At 39.8% G+C, this 20,565-nt stretch overlaps 1 protein-coding gene across 1 annotated transcript; it reads right to left on the bottom strand.

The window, feature by feature from the left end:
* Positions 1 to 5,369: 5,369 nt before the first annotated feature.
* RPS6KB1 (ribosomal protein S6 kinase B1) lies at positions 5,370 to 20,540 on the bottom strand. Its single transcript, XM_075113381.1, has 15 exons — positions 20,331 to 20,540; positions 16,932 to 16,981; positions 15,743 to 15,863; positions 15,319 to 15,387; positions 14,739 to 14,886; positions 14,009 to 14,066; positions 12,950 to 13,050; positions 11,903 to 11,993; positions 11,609 to 11,699; positions 11,195 to 11,302; positions 10,844 to 10,906; positions 9,949 to 10,026; positions 8,215 to 8,322; positions 7,515 to 7,627; positions 5,370 to 6,967 (listed from the first exon to the last, which is right to left on the bottom strand). Exons 1-15 carry the CDS (start codon positions 20,400 to 20,402, stop codon positions 6,730 to 6,732), a joined length of 1,509 nt encoding a protein of 502 aa, XP_074969482.1. The 5' UTR covers positions 20,403 to 20,540; the 3' UTR covers positions 5,370 to 6,729.
* Between the last annotated feature and the right edge of the window lie 25 nt (positions 20,541 to 20,565).

The following is a 20,565-nucleotide window of genomic DNA, read 5'->3' as shown; positions in this document are numbered from 1 at the left end:
TTTGTTTGGTGCATGTTGAATAAAGAAACAAGATTGATTATTGTTTCACTATTAACTTTCACGTAAGCACATAACAGCTCACTGCTAGGTATACTTTTCCTGTTAAACTAATGTCTCTGAAAAACAAAAAACCTCCAGCTGCTACAACTTATTCATGACTAGTCTTTGTACACAAATTAGCTCTGTAATTACATAATCTCACCTTTTTTTTCCCCCCTGCTTGTCTTTTTTCACCTTGCTATTCAGATTAGACTTAAAAAAAAACCCAAAACCCACTCAAATTATTCTGTTACAACAAAGTTAAACTGAGCTGCCATTACCTTGAGCTTGTCTTAACTGAATACCTTTAGGAAACTTCTAAATTAGGGGGAAAAAACCCAAAACAGAATTAAGAAGTTAAACACTTACTTGATGAATGATGTAGCAACTGAAATGGCCAGGCAGAGTGACTGAGTACTATAAAGCTGCAGCCGACACAGCCAGATTTATAGGGCTGACAGGGCATGATGGGAGTGTGCCCTTAAAGGTACAGCTAAAAGTGTAATACTAGTAGAATTTAGTAGTGTGAAAAAAAAACCCTAATGAGATGGACGATTCAAGCTAAGAGGTATCATTTTATGTTCAGCCTGGGTTTTGCCATAGCATGCTGTGTATTTGCTAACTGTATTTTTTTGTTTGAGGTTTACTGCAGTTCAGAGTAAATGTGCTCTATGATTGTTCCACCATGGTATCTGAGTGACTGGGGAAAAAGGCTTCAGCTTAAAGAAAACAGGCAAAAGCTTCTAAGTCTGTAATTGGAAACTTATGGGAGTAGAAGAGACTGGTTCTCAGGGAAGCCTTTCCCAGCAGGTGAGGTACTTATTTTGGAGAATGTGCAGCTGAATGGTGTTAGAGCTGAGGTCCTGAGGGTGGCAGGGAAGAATTAGAGCTTGGCCACAGCCAGAGCTGTGCTGTAATGGGCTTGTGGCTGTACCTCCACTAGAGCCAGAACAAACTGCTCTTTGTTCCCTCAGAGAGATCTAGCTATGCCTTTGCTTGCATTTGAAGTTCATACAAGATCAGAACTGTTACTTAAATTTCATCAGTGTGGATACACTGCTGCTGCAGCAGAACTTCCCTTGAGAGAGGGACAAGAACCGAATCAGTCAAGGAAAAAGAAGGGCAGGGGGAACTTAAGGCTGGATTCTGAATCTCTGATGGGCCCACAGAGACTTTGGCAGCTCACTTGGTTACACCATCATACTTAGACTTTGCCAAACTTAATCATGAACATACAGTTCGGCTAGAGTGCTCTAAGTTGTTTTTTCTTCATACAGGTATTGTGTGAGTACTGTGCAAACAATTTGAGTGCTATATTTGATTTAGTCAACAAATGGCACCTTTAAAGAAAACTTTGCTTGTGTGAGTAAAATATGTGACTAAGCCCAATACAGTTTATAAGGGCAGATGTAATAACCAACCCTTTACTAAAATACTGGGCAACATAAAAATTGTAACTTATCCTGGATTAGCTTTTCCTGAAATACTAATACCAACAGCTTAATCACTTTTTAATTAAAAATATCCTCTCAGAGAAAATATAAACTAGAATTCATTAGGCTTGGCCATGATGTTAGAGCAAGGAAAAGCACTTCCCAATACTTGAATATTGATTAAATTCATTGCCTACCAGTTATGGGTAGCCATCCACTACAATTCCAGTACTCTGACAGACTTCCAAAATCTTTCTAGAACAATAGGTCCAAATGACCTAGTCCATTCCTGGAATAGTACCTGGGAAGGTACAGAGTTGGAGATGCACCAGCTGCTTAATACAGAGAGTTGTCCTGAAAGCAGAGCTACCACCCTGCTGACTAAAGGAAAAGAATAGAATTCCAGAATCTATGATTCTATGACAGTGCAAAGCTGAAGCAGGTCGTCAGGACCACTAGCGTGGCCTGGCAGACCTCAGATGAACGGAGAAGGTAGCTACAGATCAAGAAACATGCTGTTTTATGCAAATGCATTCAAAGTATGCAGGGAAATTTGAAAGAAATTAACCTGAACTAAATGTTCTTTTGCTGTAGAATAGTAGTATTTATAAACTACTTACCTCAACAAGTAGCTCAATATCTGGGACAGATACTGTACATCGAGGAGTTAAGGCATCAAGGACTGTATGCAAGGCCAGCATTATTACTAAAAAATATGGAACTAATTTAGAAGTATTACACTTGTGGTTAAGAAAAAAAAAATCAACACAAGAAACTCAACAGCGCAGCTGGCCTGTAGTGCTCACCAAGGCTATTCTATGGCGCACAACAAAACATACTGTCAGTGCTGTAAGTCAGCCCTGGCTTGTTGCTGATCCTTTGGTCTTTGTCTAGCACAGAGCAGTAACACCACCTTACTAGAATAAGGGTGGATATTTGTCAGAGATAGGACCAGGAAACAATTTGTCTTTTATTCGTTCTCTATCGATGACTTTTTTCCTTTACAATCCAGTGAAACTATCCAAACCCAGTAATATTATCAAACACAGTTTATTGAAAAACAAAGAACTAAAAAGAGCTTTTGACCAGCCAGTTTAGATTTACACTTCATAAATGAAATAAGTCATTCTCATCTTAGTTACAGAGAGGGAAAAAAGTGAGTAACTTACATCCATGAATGACATCCTCTCTGAGCGGCTTGTCAGCATCATGCTATTAAGCTGCAACTCCTCCTTACCAAGCCCACTCAGGGCAGGGTAGCTGCCCTGCTTCCCACACACACAGCCACACAGACACCCAGCACACGTCTGACTCTGCAGGAGACAGAACAGAGAAGAGGATGACAAATGGCAATCAACAGCCACTTTTTAAGAGCCCACGAACCTAGCTGAAGGTACCAGCCCTTGGTAAGACAGACCAGTCAGAACTAGCATCTGTCAGGTCCTTGAAGTTCTAAGTGGAATTCCTCCTCCCTCCCTTTCCCTTCAAAGCAATTTAGATCCAGTTATACTTAGGACCTACCTACTTCCTTAAAAAAAAATAAAAATAGGTCACTTGGATTAACATGTGCTTAAATTTGCATTTAATTGCTATTCCCGTCTATTTTATTCAGCAGTTGAGTATATTTAGTTCCAGTAAACTGTGAAAGATGAAAAACAGAATAGGGATTACCTGTATTTCTCCTAAGGCAGCTCAAGTTTGTTTCTTGAAGACAGCTACAAAGCCAAGTTAATCTAAAAGAGAATAATCTGTAGAAGTTCACATATAGGAACTGCATACAGTGTATAGTCAAGGATCTGCAGGAAGAATATAAGTAATTTGCCTTGTTCTTAATAACTTCTCCTCCTCCTTCACCCCTTAGGGTAAAGGATTTCCCTCCAAGCTGGGAAAATGAAACAGCAACTACCCTGCTGTACAGGCAGAATTAAAAAAAAAAAAACCAAAAAACCACCAACCAAACCCCAAGTATCTGTCCTAAGAACAACAGTCGTCTCCCTCAACATTTGATGCACTGTTTTTATTAACAGTACAAGCAGGTTGGGAGTTAATATTAAAAAGAGAATAGACCCAAAGTAAACATCCACTGTATAGTAGGAGTGGACTCAGATATTAAATGTTCTCCAGCAGTTATGCTTTTAGATAGCAAGACAAAAAAAAAAGGGATATTCAAAAGAACAATTGACTCATTTATTTTTATCTTTTATTATGAGCTAATACCAGGATGACATTCAAATGTCAGATGGCACAATTAAGACAGTCTTGGTAGGAATTATTCCAGCATTCCCAAAATTACAATTTAGTACACGAATGGCATCAAATGTATGCATTACTCCCACAGAGAAAAATGATGAAATTCTGAATATCTTATACCAGAATAGTTTCTGCATCAAATGGGAAAAGAAAAACTGCTGGTAACACAGCTGACCTATAAACCTTTTGTGATAATGACCTGCAGAACAAAATAATTCCCCTATTTAACAGCTAGTAAAAAAAAAAAATATGACTTTTGTTCAAGTTTAAGATTTAATACTTTTATATGGTTAGCCACAACAGGTATTAACCTCAGTTTTACTATATTTTTGTAATGCTACAAAAATCCTATAAAATCAAATTATAGTGAATTTTTCAGTGATTATAATTAAAAAAGCGCAGCTTGTACAAAATAAAAAAAATAAGATTCTATACTCTAATGAAAAATTTAAGACATTTTTAAATGAACAAAAGAAAGCACTTGTTAAGCTCTCCAATATTCAATGCATTCTGCACTTATCTGAAATAGCCAGACAGGAGCTAGAACTCCACTCCCCTTAGTTCACGACTAGTAATTTTGACACTATTATATATATATAGAGGATCTATGTCTGATATTTTTACAAATAAATACAGGATAAACCATATTGCATAGTGTGTGCTTGTTGTCTGAGTCACACTCCAAAAGTTTCACAGTTATGGTAGGGAATTAAACTTATAATCTATGGGATGAAACATTGACAGTACATGATATTTAATTCTAAAACCAATGAATTTTATCTGCAATTAATCAGTGAACTCAGACAAACAACTCTTGCCATTCTTGCCAGCCATATTAAAACAATTCTACTGGACAATTATATCCAGCCAACCAAAAAGCAACTGTTAGCTGTAACTAGGACCAAGAGAGATCTGCCTCAAAAAAACATTTTGTTTTAAAACTAAGTTCCTTTATGGTCAGTAAACATGTTAGGAAACCTATTTTAACAAGTGGCACAGAGAGGCACTGCTTGAAGTGTTGCGTATTTGCAAATATGCATCATGCAAACACGCACGAGCACTTTGATTTTAGTTTCACAACATGTCACCAGTGGCTGTATTACCAAATGAAAATGGCAATCTTCCCATACAATTTAGGTCACTAAAAGGTAACTTGATTTGCCTTATAAAACTTAAAAAAAAAGAAAGAACAACTTTTCCAACAAAAGGCTTATCAGGAAGAAAAAAAATACTAATTTTTACTCAATCATAACCGTCTTTTTTGTTGGTTCTGTGTTAGTATCAACAAGATACCGATGAATCCTTCTGACTTGCAAATTTTAGAAAAAAGCACTCTGATTGGATTCAGCATGCTTAGAGTTTTATGGCTTGGATCCTATGGCTCAAAAAGATTCAGTATACACAGAGTAAGCAGAATCTATAAAAAAATCCCTACTATTGTGAAACACTAGAAGTAGACTTTGCACAGTTTGACTAAAGATAATGCAACGTGTGGCAGGCAAAAAGTGACAGGACTTGTATGCAGTTGCATGATCATATACACACGCACGCACACACCATACACACTCTAACTAGTGTAAAGCTCTGCAGATATTAACCCTTTCACCAGCTATGTTCATGGAAATGCTTTCTTTAAGGCAGGAAGTATAAGTAAGGTAAAGTTACCTTTATTTTATTCTTTGTACCTGTAAGTCATTTGTACAGATTGTGACAATTTCAAAAACATAGTGTCCTTAGAACATGTTTCCTAGATTAAGTTGCTGAAGTTCTGACCCACTGTGGAAGACATTCACTGAAAGGCCATTTAACACTTTTTTTCATACAATCAGCAAATTTATTGCCCCAGCATAGAAAAAAATAGATAAATTTAGAAATGTATAATGGCAGGGAAGTCCCGTAAGTAAAATTTTATTTAAAAAAAAAAAAATCCTCAAATTCTTACCCACTGGTTACAAAAAGGTTCATTTCCTTATACAATGTAGAATTTTTATATGTTTCCTGTGGTACTGCCTAAATGTTTCTACTGACCTTGTGCTCCGATGCACTTTCTCCTGATCTTTTATATGGGTAAGAATCTGAACGTGTTCAGCTGTTTCCGTCTAAGGACTAGTGTGTACAAAAGTGATGTTTCCCAGTGAAATGTCTGCTGAGGACAAGGATGAAATAAGCAGGACATGTGTGTGAGCCCATGGCTTCCAGTTAAGCCTAGAACATAGCAGCATTGCCATTTGATTAGATCCATTTGTCTTTGCAGGAACAGGTATTTCAGCTGGGTAAGCAAGTGAAACAGTTCTCTCCCACCCCACATTGCCAAGCTGGTAACTGAGTGATTCACTTATTGGTTTGTTGTTTCATGAGGAGAAGAATCAGAACTAGAGCCTTTACTTTCTTCACAGCAACCAATTATTTTGCATTTTTAATTTTGGGATACTTTCCATAATGAGCTGAATCAAAAAATCTATTTGAAAAATATATATTTTTATATATATAAAAAACTCATTATGTTTTGAATGTGAAATACCAATTAATTTTATCTTTCATCTTTGATTCCACCCCATTGTAGGAAACAGCTTAACCAAGCTTGCATGCTAATTATTCCTCAGACGCAAGCGTACAGGCATTTCATACTTTGCCTAGTGAAAGGGCTAACCCTCCTTGACACATTCATGACTAGACCAGTGATTCTGAAGCAACATCCTAACCCTTAATACTGTCAGTTTCAAGCTATCAAGCTGAAAAATCCTTGATAAGGTGAGAAGATGTCGCTGCAAATCAGATAGATGATGTGCCTAGAGTTCTGCAATACCATTCTCTAAAGTTTTTTATGCACCATTGACTGAAAAAAAATCCATTTTTCTTTGCTTTCCAAGTCGCTCTGTGCAATGACTGACTCTTTGATACTGTCACTTTTTAAAAGTAAACCATACAAGCCCTCGTATTTCCACTTCAAGGGGGCTTATGTCCGTTCTTTCTCTTCCACCTTCAAAGGCTTAAAAAAATTGTGTTGTCATAGATTCATGCGCAAGTGCTCTGGTCGTTTGGAAATCATGGGAAAAGCTTGTTTTTTATATGGCCCAGAGTTTGGTTGCCGGATTGGAAGTGGTGCTGAGGCCTCTCCACAGACTGTCACATCCATTTGTTCTATTCCACTTGTCTCCATTGGATATTCCACAGGTGTCTGAGTATTTGATGCGCTGGCAGAAGCACCTCTTCCCCAGAATTCCCCAGGGGAAAACTTTACAGGGCTTTAAAACAAGAAACACAAAAATCAGAGATGAAGACACAGCACCAAGGTACGTCCTTTACCCTGCACAAGCTCAGCTCAAATGCCTACCGAGAAGCATTTACAATTCTTCCTTCCACTTCCAGAAGTTTGAGAAAGTTTCCATGTCTAGCTTCTACCATGGTCTTTTGTGAGGTAAAATTCTCCCATGAGTAGTGAGGGTATGTGTCTAGGTGATTGCAGGAGGAATTTTCTGTACTAACGGGAGTCTTTAGTGGCACAGAAGTACTGCGAATGTTCTGAAACCGTTCTAGAGGAATGGTGTACCAAAGTCACCAGGCTGTGAGGCTGTATCAGCATTGAATAGCAAGCAGATGAGTACTTCTTGTGCTGCCAAACACCACCGATTTGTCTCTAACAATGTAGTTTGTAAAACAGGATCGATGCTGCACTTCTAATGGAAGCGATGGGCTTCCTGAGAAGGAAGGCTGCGTTTTTTAATTTCTAGTACAAATTTATTTCAACTGCTTGCCAAAAAGTGTATTACAAAAAAAAAAAAAAAAAGGTACCTGACTGGTGTCCTAGGGCTACCTATGAATCTGCGAGGTGATCGAATTTTTGGTTCAAAAGAAAATTTCTCTTTTACACTTTCAAGTACAGATGGAGCCACATACGTAAAACCCTGCAAAACAGGAATGAACGCACTGTAACTTACAGGCAAGATGTACATTTATGATCACTTGTGCAGTTACGATTGGCATGAAACAGTAAATGAGGATTATAAAAAGGAGAGTAAATGCAGACAGACGAACTTCTACTCACTTCCCGAAGCAAAGAGCAGGACTTTGGGGAGTTCCTCACCTGGGTGCATGCACACCCCAGAGATTTCTACTCAGATCACAGATTCCTGCAGGCATGCTCAATTGGATTAATTTTGATCTATAGAATGGACATTGTTCTCTCTGCATAACTATGACAGCAATCACATGTCCAGGGTTCATAATGCAACTATGAATTAGAGTGCTGACATTTCAGAAAGTAAGCACCATTTGTTGGCTGTTTTATCTACATAAAAGAAAACATAATCAAACCATTTTCAAAGCCCTTAAACATTTCAAACCTGTTGCACAATGCATGTTTAAAATTACGATCGTTTGCTTCAAGTATCGGGTGTAAGATTCAATAGAACTAGTTTACCTGGAATGCCCTGCTGTTTCCAGGTAACAACATACCCCTCCACGGTTACACGCTCCTCCCTGGCTCACTTACCAGAAAGACCTGGTTGGCACTTTCACTGAGAGTAGAGTCATCTGGGCTATCAACAGGTGTCTGACGTGTAAACTTTGAATCAAACTGGCTCACATCCTCTTCAGATTGCTTTGCAAAAACAAAATGATTAAGGGTTTATATTACAGATATCAACCAAATGCCTTAGCGGTGATCAGTGTAGCCTCTGGATGGAGTTCATTCCATAGGTTTTTGGCAGAGCTCTGCTGTAGTAAAACCCTGGAGTGGTGTCGGAATCCTGTCGCTGCCAGTGGGAGGTCACTATGGGCACTGACACTGAGAAATAAAGGCAAGGGGGAGGGGCGAAAATGATGGATCAAAAATGAACACAAATTAAAAAGATGCCTTTTAAAAAAAAATAATCTCAAATTACAAACGAAAACTTTTAGAAATACAATGCCAGTTTCTTGCAAGTTTAGCCCTTGACACAACTAGGATAGAACAGCTGCAACTATTAGTTTTTGGAAGCCTCTCCAGATAATTCCATCCCACTTTTGCAGATACAGAAGTCTTTATATTGTGAGGGACAAATGACAACTCTGGAGTAAGTGATTATGAAGAATATAATTTAATTCAGTCAAAGAGCAACCGACATAATTCCAAGATCCCTCCTCTCGGTCATAAGTGTACGTAACCGGCAGCACGCGTTCATTTGTGCAGGCCTTCGTGCAACCATGGAAGCACACTTTCAAAAGCCACCTGGTTTGTACAAGTAACTTTTCATAAAATTTGCTAATAACAGAAAAACCCCAAACTATCTTCAGATAATTCATTTGGAAATGCCAGTTGTGTGTCATTCTGAATTTCATTCAAAAAGGTGAGGAAAAAGTCTGGAGTCCCCATGCTGCAGTATGCTCAACATCAGTGATGCCTAAGTCAGTCTGAAGTGAGATTTTTGGTAGTGGGGAATTATCGGGGTGACAATACCCCTTGCTGCTGTAGCCAGTTGTGCCCAGAGGGGAAAAAAAGACAGACACCCCAACCCCACACCATGAAAATGTAAGATAGGGTATTAGAGGCTTAGTCATCACCTCGCTTGAGGTGAACTTTAATTACTGCCTATAATGCACAAGATGTATTGTAAATATTAATAAGCAAACATATAAAATGCTTAATTAGGTGACTTCATTTCCTTCTGCTTAGCAACTATTTATCATCTTAGTTTCAACTACGTGCTGACTTACTGTATAATGTTCAGAAGCAGAAAATCAGAGGTAACTGCACTTGCAAGTCTGTTTAACCTACAGATCAGAAGCAGGAGGAATTTAAACTGCATCAGAACCTTCTCCTCCAGGAGACTGAAGAGAAGGATATATTAGCTCTCAGCTGATTTTTGCCACCTTCTCACATGAAAAAAAAAGCAAGATCCTATTCCAGTGATGGATAAGTACCATGACTACAGAGTAATAAGACCGAACAGCATGCTCATGACAGCCAGTATTTCATACTGTGTGGAGACTTAAGAGTTTTTCTTCAGTGTTGATATAGCACCAGTTCTCGGGGGAAAAAAATAATCTGCATCAGGTTGTTTCTGTCCTTAATTTGACAGGTGAATCTGAGAACCTGTAACCTAAGTTGGTGCATTTAACTTTTTAAAGTACCAGAAATCAACGGCAGTCAGTTTGTACACGTAAGCATTTCTAAGTTTTAGGTTCCACATTAAGACCTTTCCTAAAGGCATTACAAGGAGCATCTCGCAGCATTCCGAGTACATACCAATAAGGGTTTAAAAGGAGGTTCCACCTTTCGTGCCAACAGCTCATCCCAGTTAATGTGTCTGAAGAACGGGTGAGCCTACAAGAGTTAGCAATAGCACAGAGTCATAATCCACCTTCTGGGCATAAATCATGGAAATCTAAGAATTAATAAGCATGTTCTTTTCAGACCCTCCCTGTGGTGTCTTTCTTTCCAAAATCACCTATGGATCTAGCGCAATTTATCCTGCAGCACTGCATCACAGTAGCTGAAAGAGCTGAAAATGGCTACCATACCTCCAGGTCAGACAACGATGTCCCTATCAAGTTTTCCTTGAAAGTATTAGAAAGAGGGAGTTGACATGCAAAATACCTCTACGTTTTTCAGCTTTAAAAGTTAGATTATCAAAACACTGTATTCATGACAAATTAACAGAACTGTGAAATGACTCTCCAGTACGTTGTTGATCTCGCCACAAAAAAAAGCCAAGCTGGAAGCAATAAGACCTTGTCCTCTGCCTTAACTTTTAACTATGCAACACTGAATGCAAACTAACACCACTTTTCCCTTGAAAGAGCTGCACTGAACGCAAGGGCTAGGAGGTTTTTCGTCAGGCTGCCAGAGTATCGTTGCTTTTACACAGCTGACCGTACAACTAGCATTGCGAACTAGTAGAACAGATCTACTGGAAGACAGAGCTAAAGAATCAGTTATTTTCCAAATCTTAAATTATCAAATGGGTTGACAGCTGCTTTCGTCAAGCTTTAAAGCATTCAAATTTTGATCAGTTATCACGTGTGGCTGCCTTTTTCCTCATTATGCTCGAACACAGACACACACTCTCCCTGACATACTCTCAAAGCCATTTTATTTTCAGTGAGGTAATTTAAGAATTCTTGAGTTAAGCAAAAGTTACCTGAACTTCTCCAGCATCTCCAGGACCAGCTCCTAGACGTGAGGCAGCATTTCTTTTTAGCAGCTTAAGGAGAAATAACATCCAAAAAAGAAAAATTAGTTATGTCATTATGACTAGACTAGTTCTGACATGAATCATCATTTGTATGAGTACTGTGAATACAGAACGATCAGAAAATCTGCGTTCGTTAGAAAACAATTGTATTTCCAAGGAAGAACACTTTCTGTACCACGCAAAACCAAGACTGACACATCCGCAGTAAAATAAACATGGACTGCGTAGCCACAACGGTATCATTATACTTCTGGGTTCCACATACACACGTAGTACTGACGTTCATTAAAATTCTACCTTTTTAAGCAGATCTCTGGCTTCTTGTGTGAGGTAGGGAGGCAAGTTGAGTTTACACTTGAGAATCTTGTCAATTGTTTTCTTTCTGTTCTCCCCAGTGAAAGGAGGCTAGAAAGCACCATTGTAATGGGAGGAAAAATAGGACTTGTTCAGGTCTCTTATTTGTGTACACAGAACTTACTTCAGTAATTTATAAAGCAGATAAAATTACTGCAGACGGGACTTCCAAATAACTGCTTGGATGAGAACAGCTCATGACTAGTTGATGTAAGAGTAGCCTATTTTAGTTATATTTCTTACTTGCAGTTTGTATATATACAAATGTATATGTATTTATACATGCATCTGAATTAGAAATCAGGTAACTACAAAAGCTACAAAGAGAAATACATGCAATTATAACTGTGCACCTACTGCTCCAGTCAGCATGTCATACATTAATGCCCCCAAACTCCACCAGTCCACAGCACGATTATGCCCACTCCTCATCAGGATTTCAGGGGCCCTATAATCAGAAAAATTGAAAATATGGAAGTATTTTAACAGGCTTAATACTAATTCTGACTACTAGTTTTCAAACAAAACCACATTTATCAAGTAAAATCTCCACAGGTGACTGAACATATGACCCATCAGTTAAAAAAAGGCAAAACGTAGCTATTACCCCCAGACCAGAGTAATACTTTTCTATTCCATCATGCAGCTCACATGTATTCAATTGTTCCACAGAATGTGTGTGTGACTGTTCCATCGTGAATAGATTCTTTACATAATCCGAAGTCAGTCAATTTTACATGACCTGAAATTAAATATATAAAATTTAAGACTTGCCAGAATTCTGACATTCTTATAAGTAACATTTTAAAAAGAGGAATTTTTAACATGCATAGGTAATAACTCTAAACTACTTCCAGATATCTTCAATGGTCTGACAAAGCGATACACCTATAAAACAGAATGAGGTAATCACACTTACAGATAAAACCTGTGCATTATACCTGCCTAAGAAAGAGCTGCTGCTCAGTGATGAGAAACAAGACAAGCTACCGAAACTTGTTCAAGTACAGACAAATGTATTTAAACATAAAAGATTGTAGAGCATAATTTGGATAAGAAAGTAGGCTATTGAATCTTACTGCTTGCTTCAAGGTTCAGAGAACAGCCTTCAACAAATTGTAAAGTGCCTGGAAGAATTCAGTACAAACTCAGACTAAGTAAAAAGCCGTTTAAGATAACATGAAAATACTGGATGGTCCAGACTGCCAGACTGATCAGTGTCACACAGTCAATGTAACAAGTGCGTTCAGGAATTGCTACTGCTGTCAGGTAAAGCGTCAACAGCCAGATAAGCATTTTGGCTACAGATGATTTGACATCCTACCTAAATCGCCTTTCCCAACATCTTTAGTCATCCCCATTACTAAAATGTCACTGATGCTACACTGAAGACACAAATCATTATGTACTTCAAAATGACCCAGCAGAAGAAAAATTTCAGAGCTGCAGAAACAGCAAATGAACCATTCGAAAAATGTTTGTGTCAGTACACATGGGATGTGGAGCTTGCTGTGGCCTATTAAAGCCAACGAAGCTGTGATTAAGGGCAAGCAGTTGGCTTTGGCAATTCTTCAGTTATACCAAGAGCGACAACGGACATGTCGCTGTTCTAAGGAAATCCATGTACGACTGAAGCGTTGTGACCTTTGAAGAACTGTTGTGAAATGACCGGCAACGTAACCATTACTATATTTCTACCTTGATGATTAAGCATGATATTTTCTGGCTTCAGATCACGGTAGATGATTCCTTTTTGATGCAAGTGCCCCAGTGCCATTGAGATTTCTGCCAAGTAAAAGCTGAAAGGAAACATATGCCACAAAATTAGACGTATTCAATCATGCAAAGCATCTTAAGCACTACGACTATTATGTACATAGCAACGGTTCCTTGAAAGTATCATTAGAAGTGCTTGGGAGAATAAACGAGAGAAACAATCGTGACTTTGAGGTCGGTTTGCCAAAAGGCATACAGACTGCAAGATGAACTGCAAAGTGATGCTATTAGCCTAAGGTTTATCTGTTCAGTAGCTATCTTATGAAAATATTTGGAGGAATCTGAATTTACCAGTTAGTCGTTAAAATATTCTTCAATCTGTATAACCATATCTAGATGGCAAAGTTGAAGAAAAAAAAAAATGAAGCCAAGAAAGTAACCAGCAGCACCAGAGTGCTCTCTGCGGAACAGGGTTACAGCCCTGTGCATACATCAACCCTTTTCTAAGGCGTTATCGGCACGCACTGTAGGAAGATACAACTGTATTCAGTTGTCAGTAAGTGATAATTTCAGCTTGGTTTGTATGTACAATACGACTATTCAAGAGGCTTTTCCTCCTTCATGAGCGTAATCACTTTTATCACTTCACAGATCTGATCCTTAGAATACAGCCATTACAGCGACTTGGAAAATCTGTAACTGGCTGGTAAAATTGTGTGTGGATCAAGACCACCACCCCCCCTTGCATTTACCGCAAGTCTTTCACAGTCTTTTCTCCAACACCCCAAACACCTCTGTTACCACTACCCTATGTAATACAGCCTCACCCAGCAACCAGCAACAGACCCTCTACTGTAGTAAGGCTGGCACAAACTGGTAAGCATGGAGCGCATACGTCTTCCCCAAACCCAGTTAACTGCTCTTTTCACTAGACTAAGAAATGAATGAATAGTTAGAGTCTTTCAAGTCAGAATATACCATTTAAGCACTTGGGGAAAAAAAAACCCAAACATGTTAACTTACCAAAATAGTTTCACTTACCAAGCTGTGTCTTCCATAAATATCCCTTCTCTCTCTAACTGCATAAATAGTTCTCCTCCTGTCATAAGAAAAATGAGATTATACTCCATTAAAGTGCATTCTATCATTTTTACTCAGTCAAAAGTCTGTTTTCTAAAAAAAACCCAAAACGCTAAAAGCAACGGGTATTCTGTCCTGCTCCACAGAAAGGTGTTTCACCAAAAAATGAGAATTTACTATTCTGCTTTTCTCTGAATTCCAGCAACTAAAGAAACGCCAAAAGAAGTCAAAACAGCGTGTTGAAAAAATAACAGCGTTTCTGTCCTTGTTTTTTCCTATCGCTGTAACTTGAGCCAACTGCTTCTAATCTGTGTCTGTTTCTATCTGTGAAATAAAGATAACACTTTTTGTTTCACAAAGAACCTGCGAGGACTAAAACCTCAGGTCCTCCATGACTGCATAGGATCTAAGTGTGACATACAGGAATTGCAAGCCTGATGGAAGAAAAAGTATTAAAAATCTTCCTCTCCTATACTGGCATGAAAAATAACTATTTAATGTTTCATTCATTTTTACTTTATTAAATTAGAGGTTTATATACGTTATTCTATGTATTCTTTATGCTAATTTATTTTACATTTTTAAGACAGCATGCCAATACTTTGCTGGCTTTTTACAGGCAGCGTAAGGAATCCAAATTCTCAGTTATGTAAGATGCCAAGAAGCGGGTACCAGAATTTCATATACTGACCACTGAGATACTCAAGGATGAGGTAGAGTTTTCCACCAGTCTGAAAGGCATAAATTAAGTCTACGATGAAGGGATGTTTCACTTCCTCCAGTATATTCCGCTCTGCTTTTGTATGAGCTGTATCCTTTGCATTCCTTACAATCATTGCCTGCAAGAAGCAGAGGTATGTGAGCACAAGAACATACTAAACAAGGCAGGTGTTTATATTTAAATTCCCTTCTGAGTTTACTAAATCACAGCACTACATGTGATTGAACAACGTAATAGAAAAAAAGAAAATTTCATCATGATATATACATGACAGGTTTCTTGTGCAAGTTTATTTATTTCATAGAATAATATAATCATTGAGGTTGGAAGGAACCTCCTGAGCTATTTAAATTAACTGCTAAGAACTACACAGACAGAACAATTTAGTTAAAGACTAATTATAATTCCAACTCTACCTGGATAACAACCGTATATATCAAAGATAAAGTTTCATTTTAGGTATATTATATAATTAGCTAATTGTAACAGCCAGAGGGAGGGATGGATTTTTTAGTCTCAGACAGTAGTGAAATGTGAACATTCAGGTTACCTTTTTAAGAACTTTCATGGCAAATATCTTCCCGGTGTTTGCTCCAGTTACTTTCCGCACTTGAAATACCTACACAACACCAACACAAAAGCAACCACATATTATGACCGCATTAGACGTCTTAACTTAAAAACAAAGTTTTGCGAAGGAGAGATGAGATCGCCTACAAACTGCAACCTGCCTGAAGAGCTAGTGACTGGAACCAGAACCAGCTTGGGACATTTTCTGCTGCCACCAACTGGTGAGGCTCTGCCCACGACCTTGGTCCCACGACACCAACCGCGGCAGCCCTGAGGTTACCTTCTGGTTGAATGAACTTTTCAGAAAACAGGATGGGGAGATCAGACCTTGCCAAAGGCAGCAAGCAAGCACTTTAACTGCCTTCAGCGTAATGGATTTACTTCTGTAGAAAAGAGTTCCTTACCTTTCCATAGCCACCTTTGCCAAGTACGCGCAGTAACTCAAAGCACTCTGGTCGGATCTTTTCTGGACCTCTGTTTACACTAGTTTCTGAAATCTCAAATTTTTCACAATGTTCCATGCCACTGGATAAAACCGAAACAAGAATATAAGACTACCTGATACTCAAAAACGATCAAGTGAAAGTAAGCAAGCAAATTACTTTCTGAAAAGCATACAGTATCTCTGACATAACTGAGCGACTGCTTTGAGATTTGAGGATTCTCAGCATCAGAAGTTTTATTTAGGTGTGTGCAAAGCAGCAAGTTGCAACTTGCACAGGAAAGATCACCTGCAAATTTTGGGGACTTAGAGTATCAAGATTTCCTTCAGATTCCTTCACTTTTATGCATAATAAATCTCAGTATTACACCAGAATTAAGTTTAAAAGAGCAAAGCCTCAAACTGACTTAGATATTCCTAGAAGACCTCCACTAAAAGCAAGGCTCTGAGGTGCGTTTAAGTTTCAGATCACATTCAGCAGCCCCAACAGTCACAGTGAGACTTCTGTAGCGCAAATATCTTGCAGAAAAAGCTGTAACAGAGAGTCTCACGGTTCTGAACATGCCACAAAAGAAGACTGAACCATAATTTAAGGATGCTTCTAAATTACGCTACAGTTCTGCAAAAGACTAACAGATTGCTGCTGCTAAAGTAAATGGAACTAAACTGTTCTAACTATCACTGCTTTCTTCTAACAACATGGTACACTGAAACAGTCTGGAAATCTGTAAATGAAGTGATGCTAAAGGTAGCTGTCTCCTGAACTTCAAACCAGAACTTCTGAATTCTCATCTGCTTCAGACTGCTATGCAAATCTGCAGCTGGAGCCTTTATAAAATGGACAGAACATACAACATCCTGCAGACAGTGCATTACATTGATATTACAAATGTTGCTCTAGTACAATAGATAATGTTAGGAGAAACAAGGATTAGAAGACAACAGCAAGTTTTGCCAGAATTTTTTTTATTATTGTTATTTTATTTCAAGGTACAATTCACAAATTTTAATGTGAAGAAATAGTGGAACGACTAGAAACAACTCAAAATTGAACAAGAATGACAAAATTTTCTACTTAACAGTGTAACAAAATTAGAAGTTATATGTAGTTGGCATGAATGGTACAGAACATTTTTCTAGCAGCAACTTACAGGTCATATTGGCCAACTCCTCCATGGTCCATGCTCTCACTTAATTGACCCTGGGGATGGGAGGGGTAGAAGGAAGATTAATTATAACAAAATAAAAAAGAGGTGTTAAAAGTGAATACGCTAATGTGTTTTACAACTCCTTAAATTACATAGATGTAATTTATATTATATAATTAAATAAGCCTAAGGGTCAGGAATAATAAATTATCAGCAGAAAATAAGAAATCTACAAAATTCTGTGCAGGATGTGCAATACTTCCATGTATCTCAAACGGTGACACATGGAACCACTGTTTTACCCAACTGCTTTGTTACTCAATCAGCTAAATATTAGAGGTAACAACTTCACACACCCCCAAGTGATTCTGAACAACGTTAAGGTACTGCAATTTTTATGATTGCTCTTATATATGGGTTTTAAAATCCTATGACAGTATTACGCAAATTAGAAGAATAGTAAAGATCATGTGAATACACGGACTGGGATTCCTGCACACTAGGAACAAATGATCTACTGAGGAGGTTTTGTTATTCTATATCGATGATAATCAAATCCAAATAGCAATGAAAGAAGCAAGCTTTATGCTGATGTTAAATACCTTTCTGACCCATAATCGTTCAGATAGACTAATGCATGCAATGTTACTAAAGAAGGCTCAGGCACTTCAACATCAGAACTAGCCAGCATTAAAGAATGGGATTAAATTCTGAAGAGAATTTTTCTTCAAAGAATTTTCAACTTGATCCCTTCAAGATAATACTTCCCTATAGTTGTGGCTCTACATGGCAAAAGAAGTGCAGACCAAGCAGACAGCTGGAATGAATGCAAATAGAATGTAACGGGCCAGCTTCTTAAAAGCTTTACACTACACCTTCAAATTCTGATTTTTAAAAATACATACATAAAAACTGCGAGTTAGTTGGGAGCAACCTGGAATCTACAGACTATCGATATTTTGAGAGACGTGTGAAATTCAGAGAATCAGAAGGAAAAAAACGCATTGAGATCTGCAAAAAGCAGATCAAACTGAGGATCCTATGCATTTTTAAGTATTATGTAAGTGAAAACACCAAAGAAAACGAGAAACTTACAATCGCTTCCAAACCATTTAAACACTAAAGTTTACAGAGGCTGGTTTATTTTGGTGGGTGATCTAGAGGGGAATTTACCTCCTGGTTCCATCTACTAGCACTACAAGCAATTACGGAGTCCAAAAGTTCAAGTTTGTTTCCAGGTCAGAGAGCTGCTAGCTCACGTCCTCTCGATAACATTTTATTAGAGAAATTCAGCTTACTGACATCTGTTTCACAATAACACCCACTAAAGGCGCCCTTGACCCTACCGTTACATGCCAACAAATGAATTAAAAAAAAATATATCAACAAACACAGAGAATAAACACCCATCATGGTCCTAGAACAGCTTCTCAAGTTACCCAATGGTTCTGGCAAAGTTTACACATGCTAATCTTGCCCCTGTGAACAATGGTTTTCATTCGCAGCATCAACTTGAACAAAATCCCCTTTAGATACCATTCCACTATTCTCAGGATCTCTTCTCATTTCACAGAACCAAGATATGCAATGGTATTCTGGCTGGAAGGCTCGCAGCCCTTCAGTCTACACTTACTGTTCCATTTACTGCAAACACAAAACTTAAGGCTGGTTTTTTCACCACAATAATTAATGCAAACAACCCTACGGCCTATGAGTAAACTCTCCATTTAAACAACTCTTTAGATTTTATAGAACGGCTATATTCAAAACTACAACTGATCTGTTCCTGCTACTACTAGGTTAAACCTCTCTGGAGGTACCAGGGACCAGCACCACAGAGATTCAACAAGATAGTCCAGACTTTACACCTTGCTCACATCCAGTTTACTGATCTCGACTGCTCTGGCTGCAACGTCTTTCTGATCCTTGTAAGATGTGCACGCCTTGAGATAACTTCCAGTTAAACATCTTTCCCCTTATGCTTTCCTGATGCTTCCTCTTCTCTGCTGCTTTATGTTCCCCACTTTTCAGTTCTGTTTTCATTTCAAGTTCATTCTCATCTTCCTTTACCTGTTTGCCAAAAGGCACCCGAGGAACAAATCAGGCTGCCAATGTGTGTTCACATCCACAGTTGTGCCATAAAAATTTTAGTCACAGAAATTTTTTAAAAATCCACAGTAATTAATGAGTTTTTTAATTGTTCCCTGAGCCTGAATTATTGGAATGTGAGAAAAAACAAATTCAACTTTCTTGCCATCCTCTTTAGAACCTGTTCCTGGCAACATTAACAGTGTTATGCAAATGACATTTTTTTTTAGGGCAAGTACTTTATTGATTATTGAGGTGACAGACAGTGCTTTTTCCTGCAGGCTGGGAAGCGTTCAAGCCTTCAGCTGTCAAAACACTGTCTCTACAGTTTATATGCAGCACGGATATTCCGACCAGGATACAGAGTATCCAGTTATCTAAAGACTCCGAGACTATCATTAGTATTTAAACAGCAAAAAATAAATGCAGTAGTAGTTTAAGCAACAGCAAACGTTTAATATACAAACCAACATAAAAAAAGCAACAGTAGCACTAGGAAAATATAAACAGAGATCTTGCAATAAAACTCCCCCAAAGCCTTAACAGAAACTGTAGCAACATTACAAAAGGACAAACTACAGATTACAAAGCAAACCGTTTACGAAAGCATGAGATGGAGACGCACGTTGAACCATACGGACGTCTAACGCAGCATTTTAAAGCTTTGCTTTTAATTTTGCCGCTAGAGCAACGACTTTATTCAGTTCCAGAAAGATTAGCATTTCTGCACTGACGTTAAAACATGTGACAAGAGGGGGAGAGGGGAGAAAAAAAAAAAGCAAAGCCCCGCTGCGGCACTGGTGCTGCCGAACCCAACGCAAAACTTGGAGGGAAAAAAGCTCCTGCAACTTCGGCGCAGCCCCCGCCGGGCGCAACCGCCCTCCCGGGGCAGCCCCGCTACCCGGCCGCCCAAAGCCCGCTCCCGGCTGCGGGCAACGACGCCGCTCCCCCCGCGCTGCCGGCAGCCCCCTCCCGGGCGCTGCGGGGCCGGGCCGGGCGCGGAGCCCGCCGCCGCGGGGCCGCTCGGGGCCGGCGCTCCCCGGGCGGGGCGCGGCCGCCTCACCTGCGCGGGCCCAGGGCGGCGGCCGGGCTCCGCGTCCCGCCTCGCCCCGGTTCCCGCCCCGCTGCAACCACAGCGCGGTCCCTGCCCGCCTCCGCGGCGGCCCCACCACCGGGATCCCCCCGCTCCCCGCGCCGGGCCCGGCCCGTGGGCCGCCTCCCGCTCCCTCCCCCCAGGCCGGCCCCTGCCGCCGCTCCCCGCAGCGGCCTCCCGCTCCCTCCCTCCCCGCGCCGGTTCGGGCTCCCCCCTCTCACCCCCTCCTCCAGCTCCTCGTCCGAACCCGCGTCCTCGGGCTGGTCCAGGTCGATGTCGAAGACGCCCGCCATGGCGCGGGTGTGAACCGCCGCGGCGCCGCCGCCCCTTCCCGCCGGTGCTGGGTGCGCGGGGCCTGGGCCGCCTCATGGGCCCGCACCCCCCAACTCCGCCACCGACGCCATCACCGGCTGCCCGCCCGCAGCGCGCCTGCGCCCCCGCCCCGACTCCGGGCGC

This window comes from Phalacrocorax aristotelis, chromosome 18 (assembly GCF_949628215.1).
Source record: "Phalacrocorax aristotelis chromosome 18, bGulAri2.1, whole genome shotgun sequence".
NCBI lineage: Eukaryota > Metazoa > Chordata > Aves > Suliformes > Phalacrocoracidae > Phalacrocorax > Phalacrocorax aristotelis.
This window is presented reverse-complemented; position numbering and strand designations above follow the sequence as displayed.

Excerpts from the sequence above, each read along its gene's own strand:
- RPS6KB1 (XM_075113381.1), bottom strand. The coding sequence starts at position 20,402 with ATGGCGGGCGTCTTCGACATCGACCTGGACCAGCCCGAGGACGCGGGT. Across the intron at positions 16,982-20,330 it reads ACGAGGAGCTGGAGGAGGGG|GGTCAATTAAGTGAGAGCAT; the intron begins GTGAGAGGGGGG and ends TCCCATCCCCAG. Across the intron at positions 10,907-11,194 it reads CCAGAGATCTGCTTAAAAAG|CTGCTAAAAAGAAATGCTGC; the intron begins GTAGAATTTTAA and ends TTTCTCCTTAAG.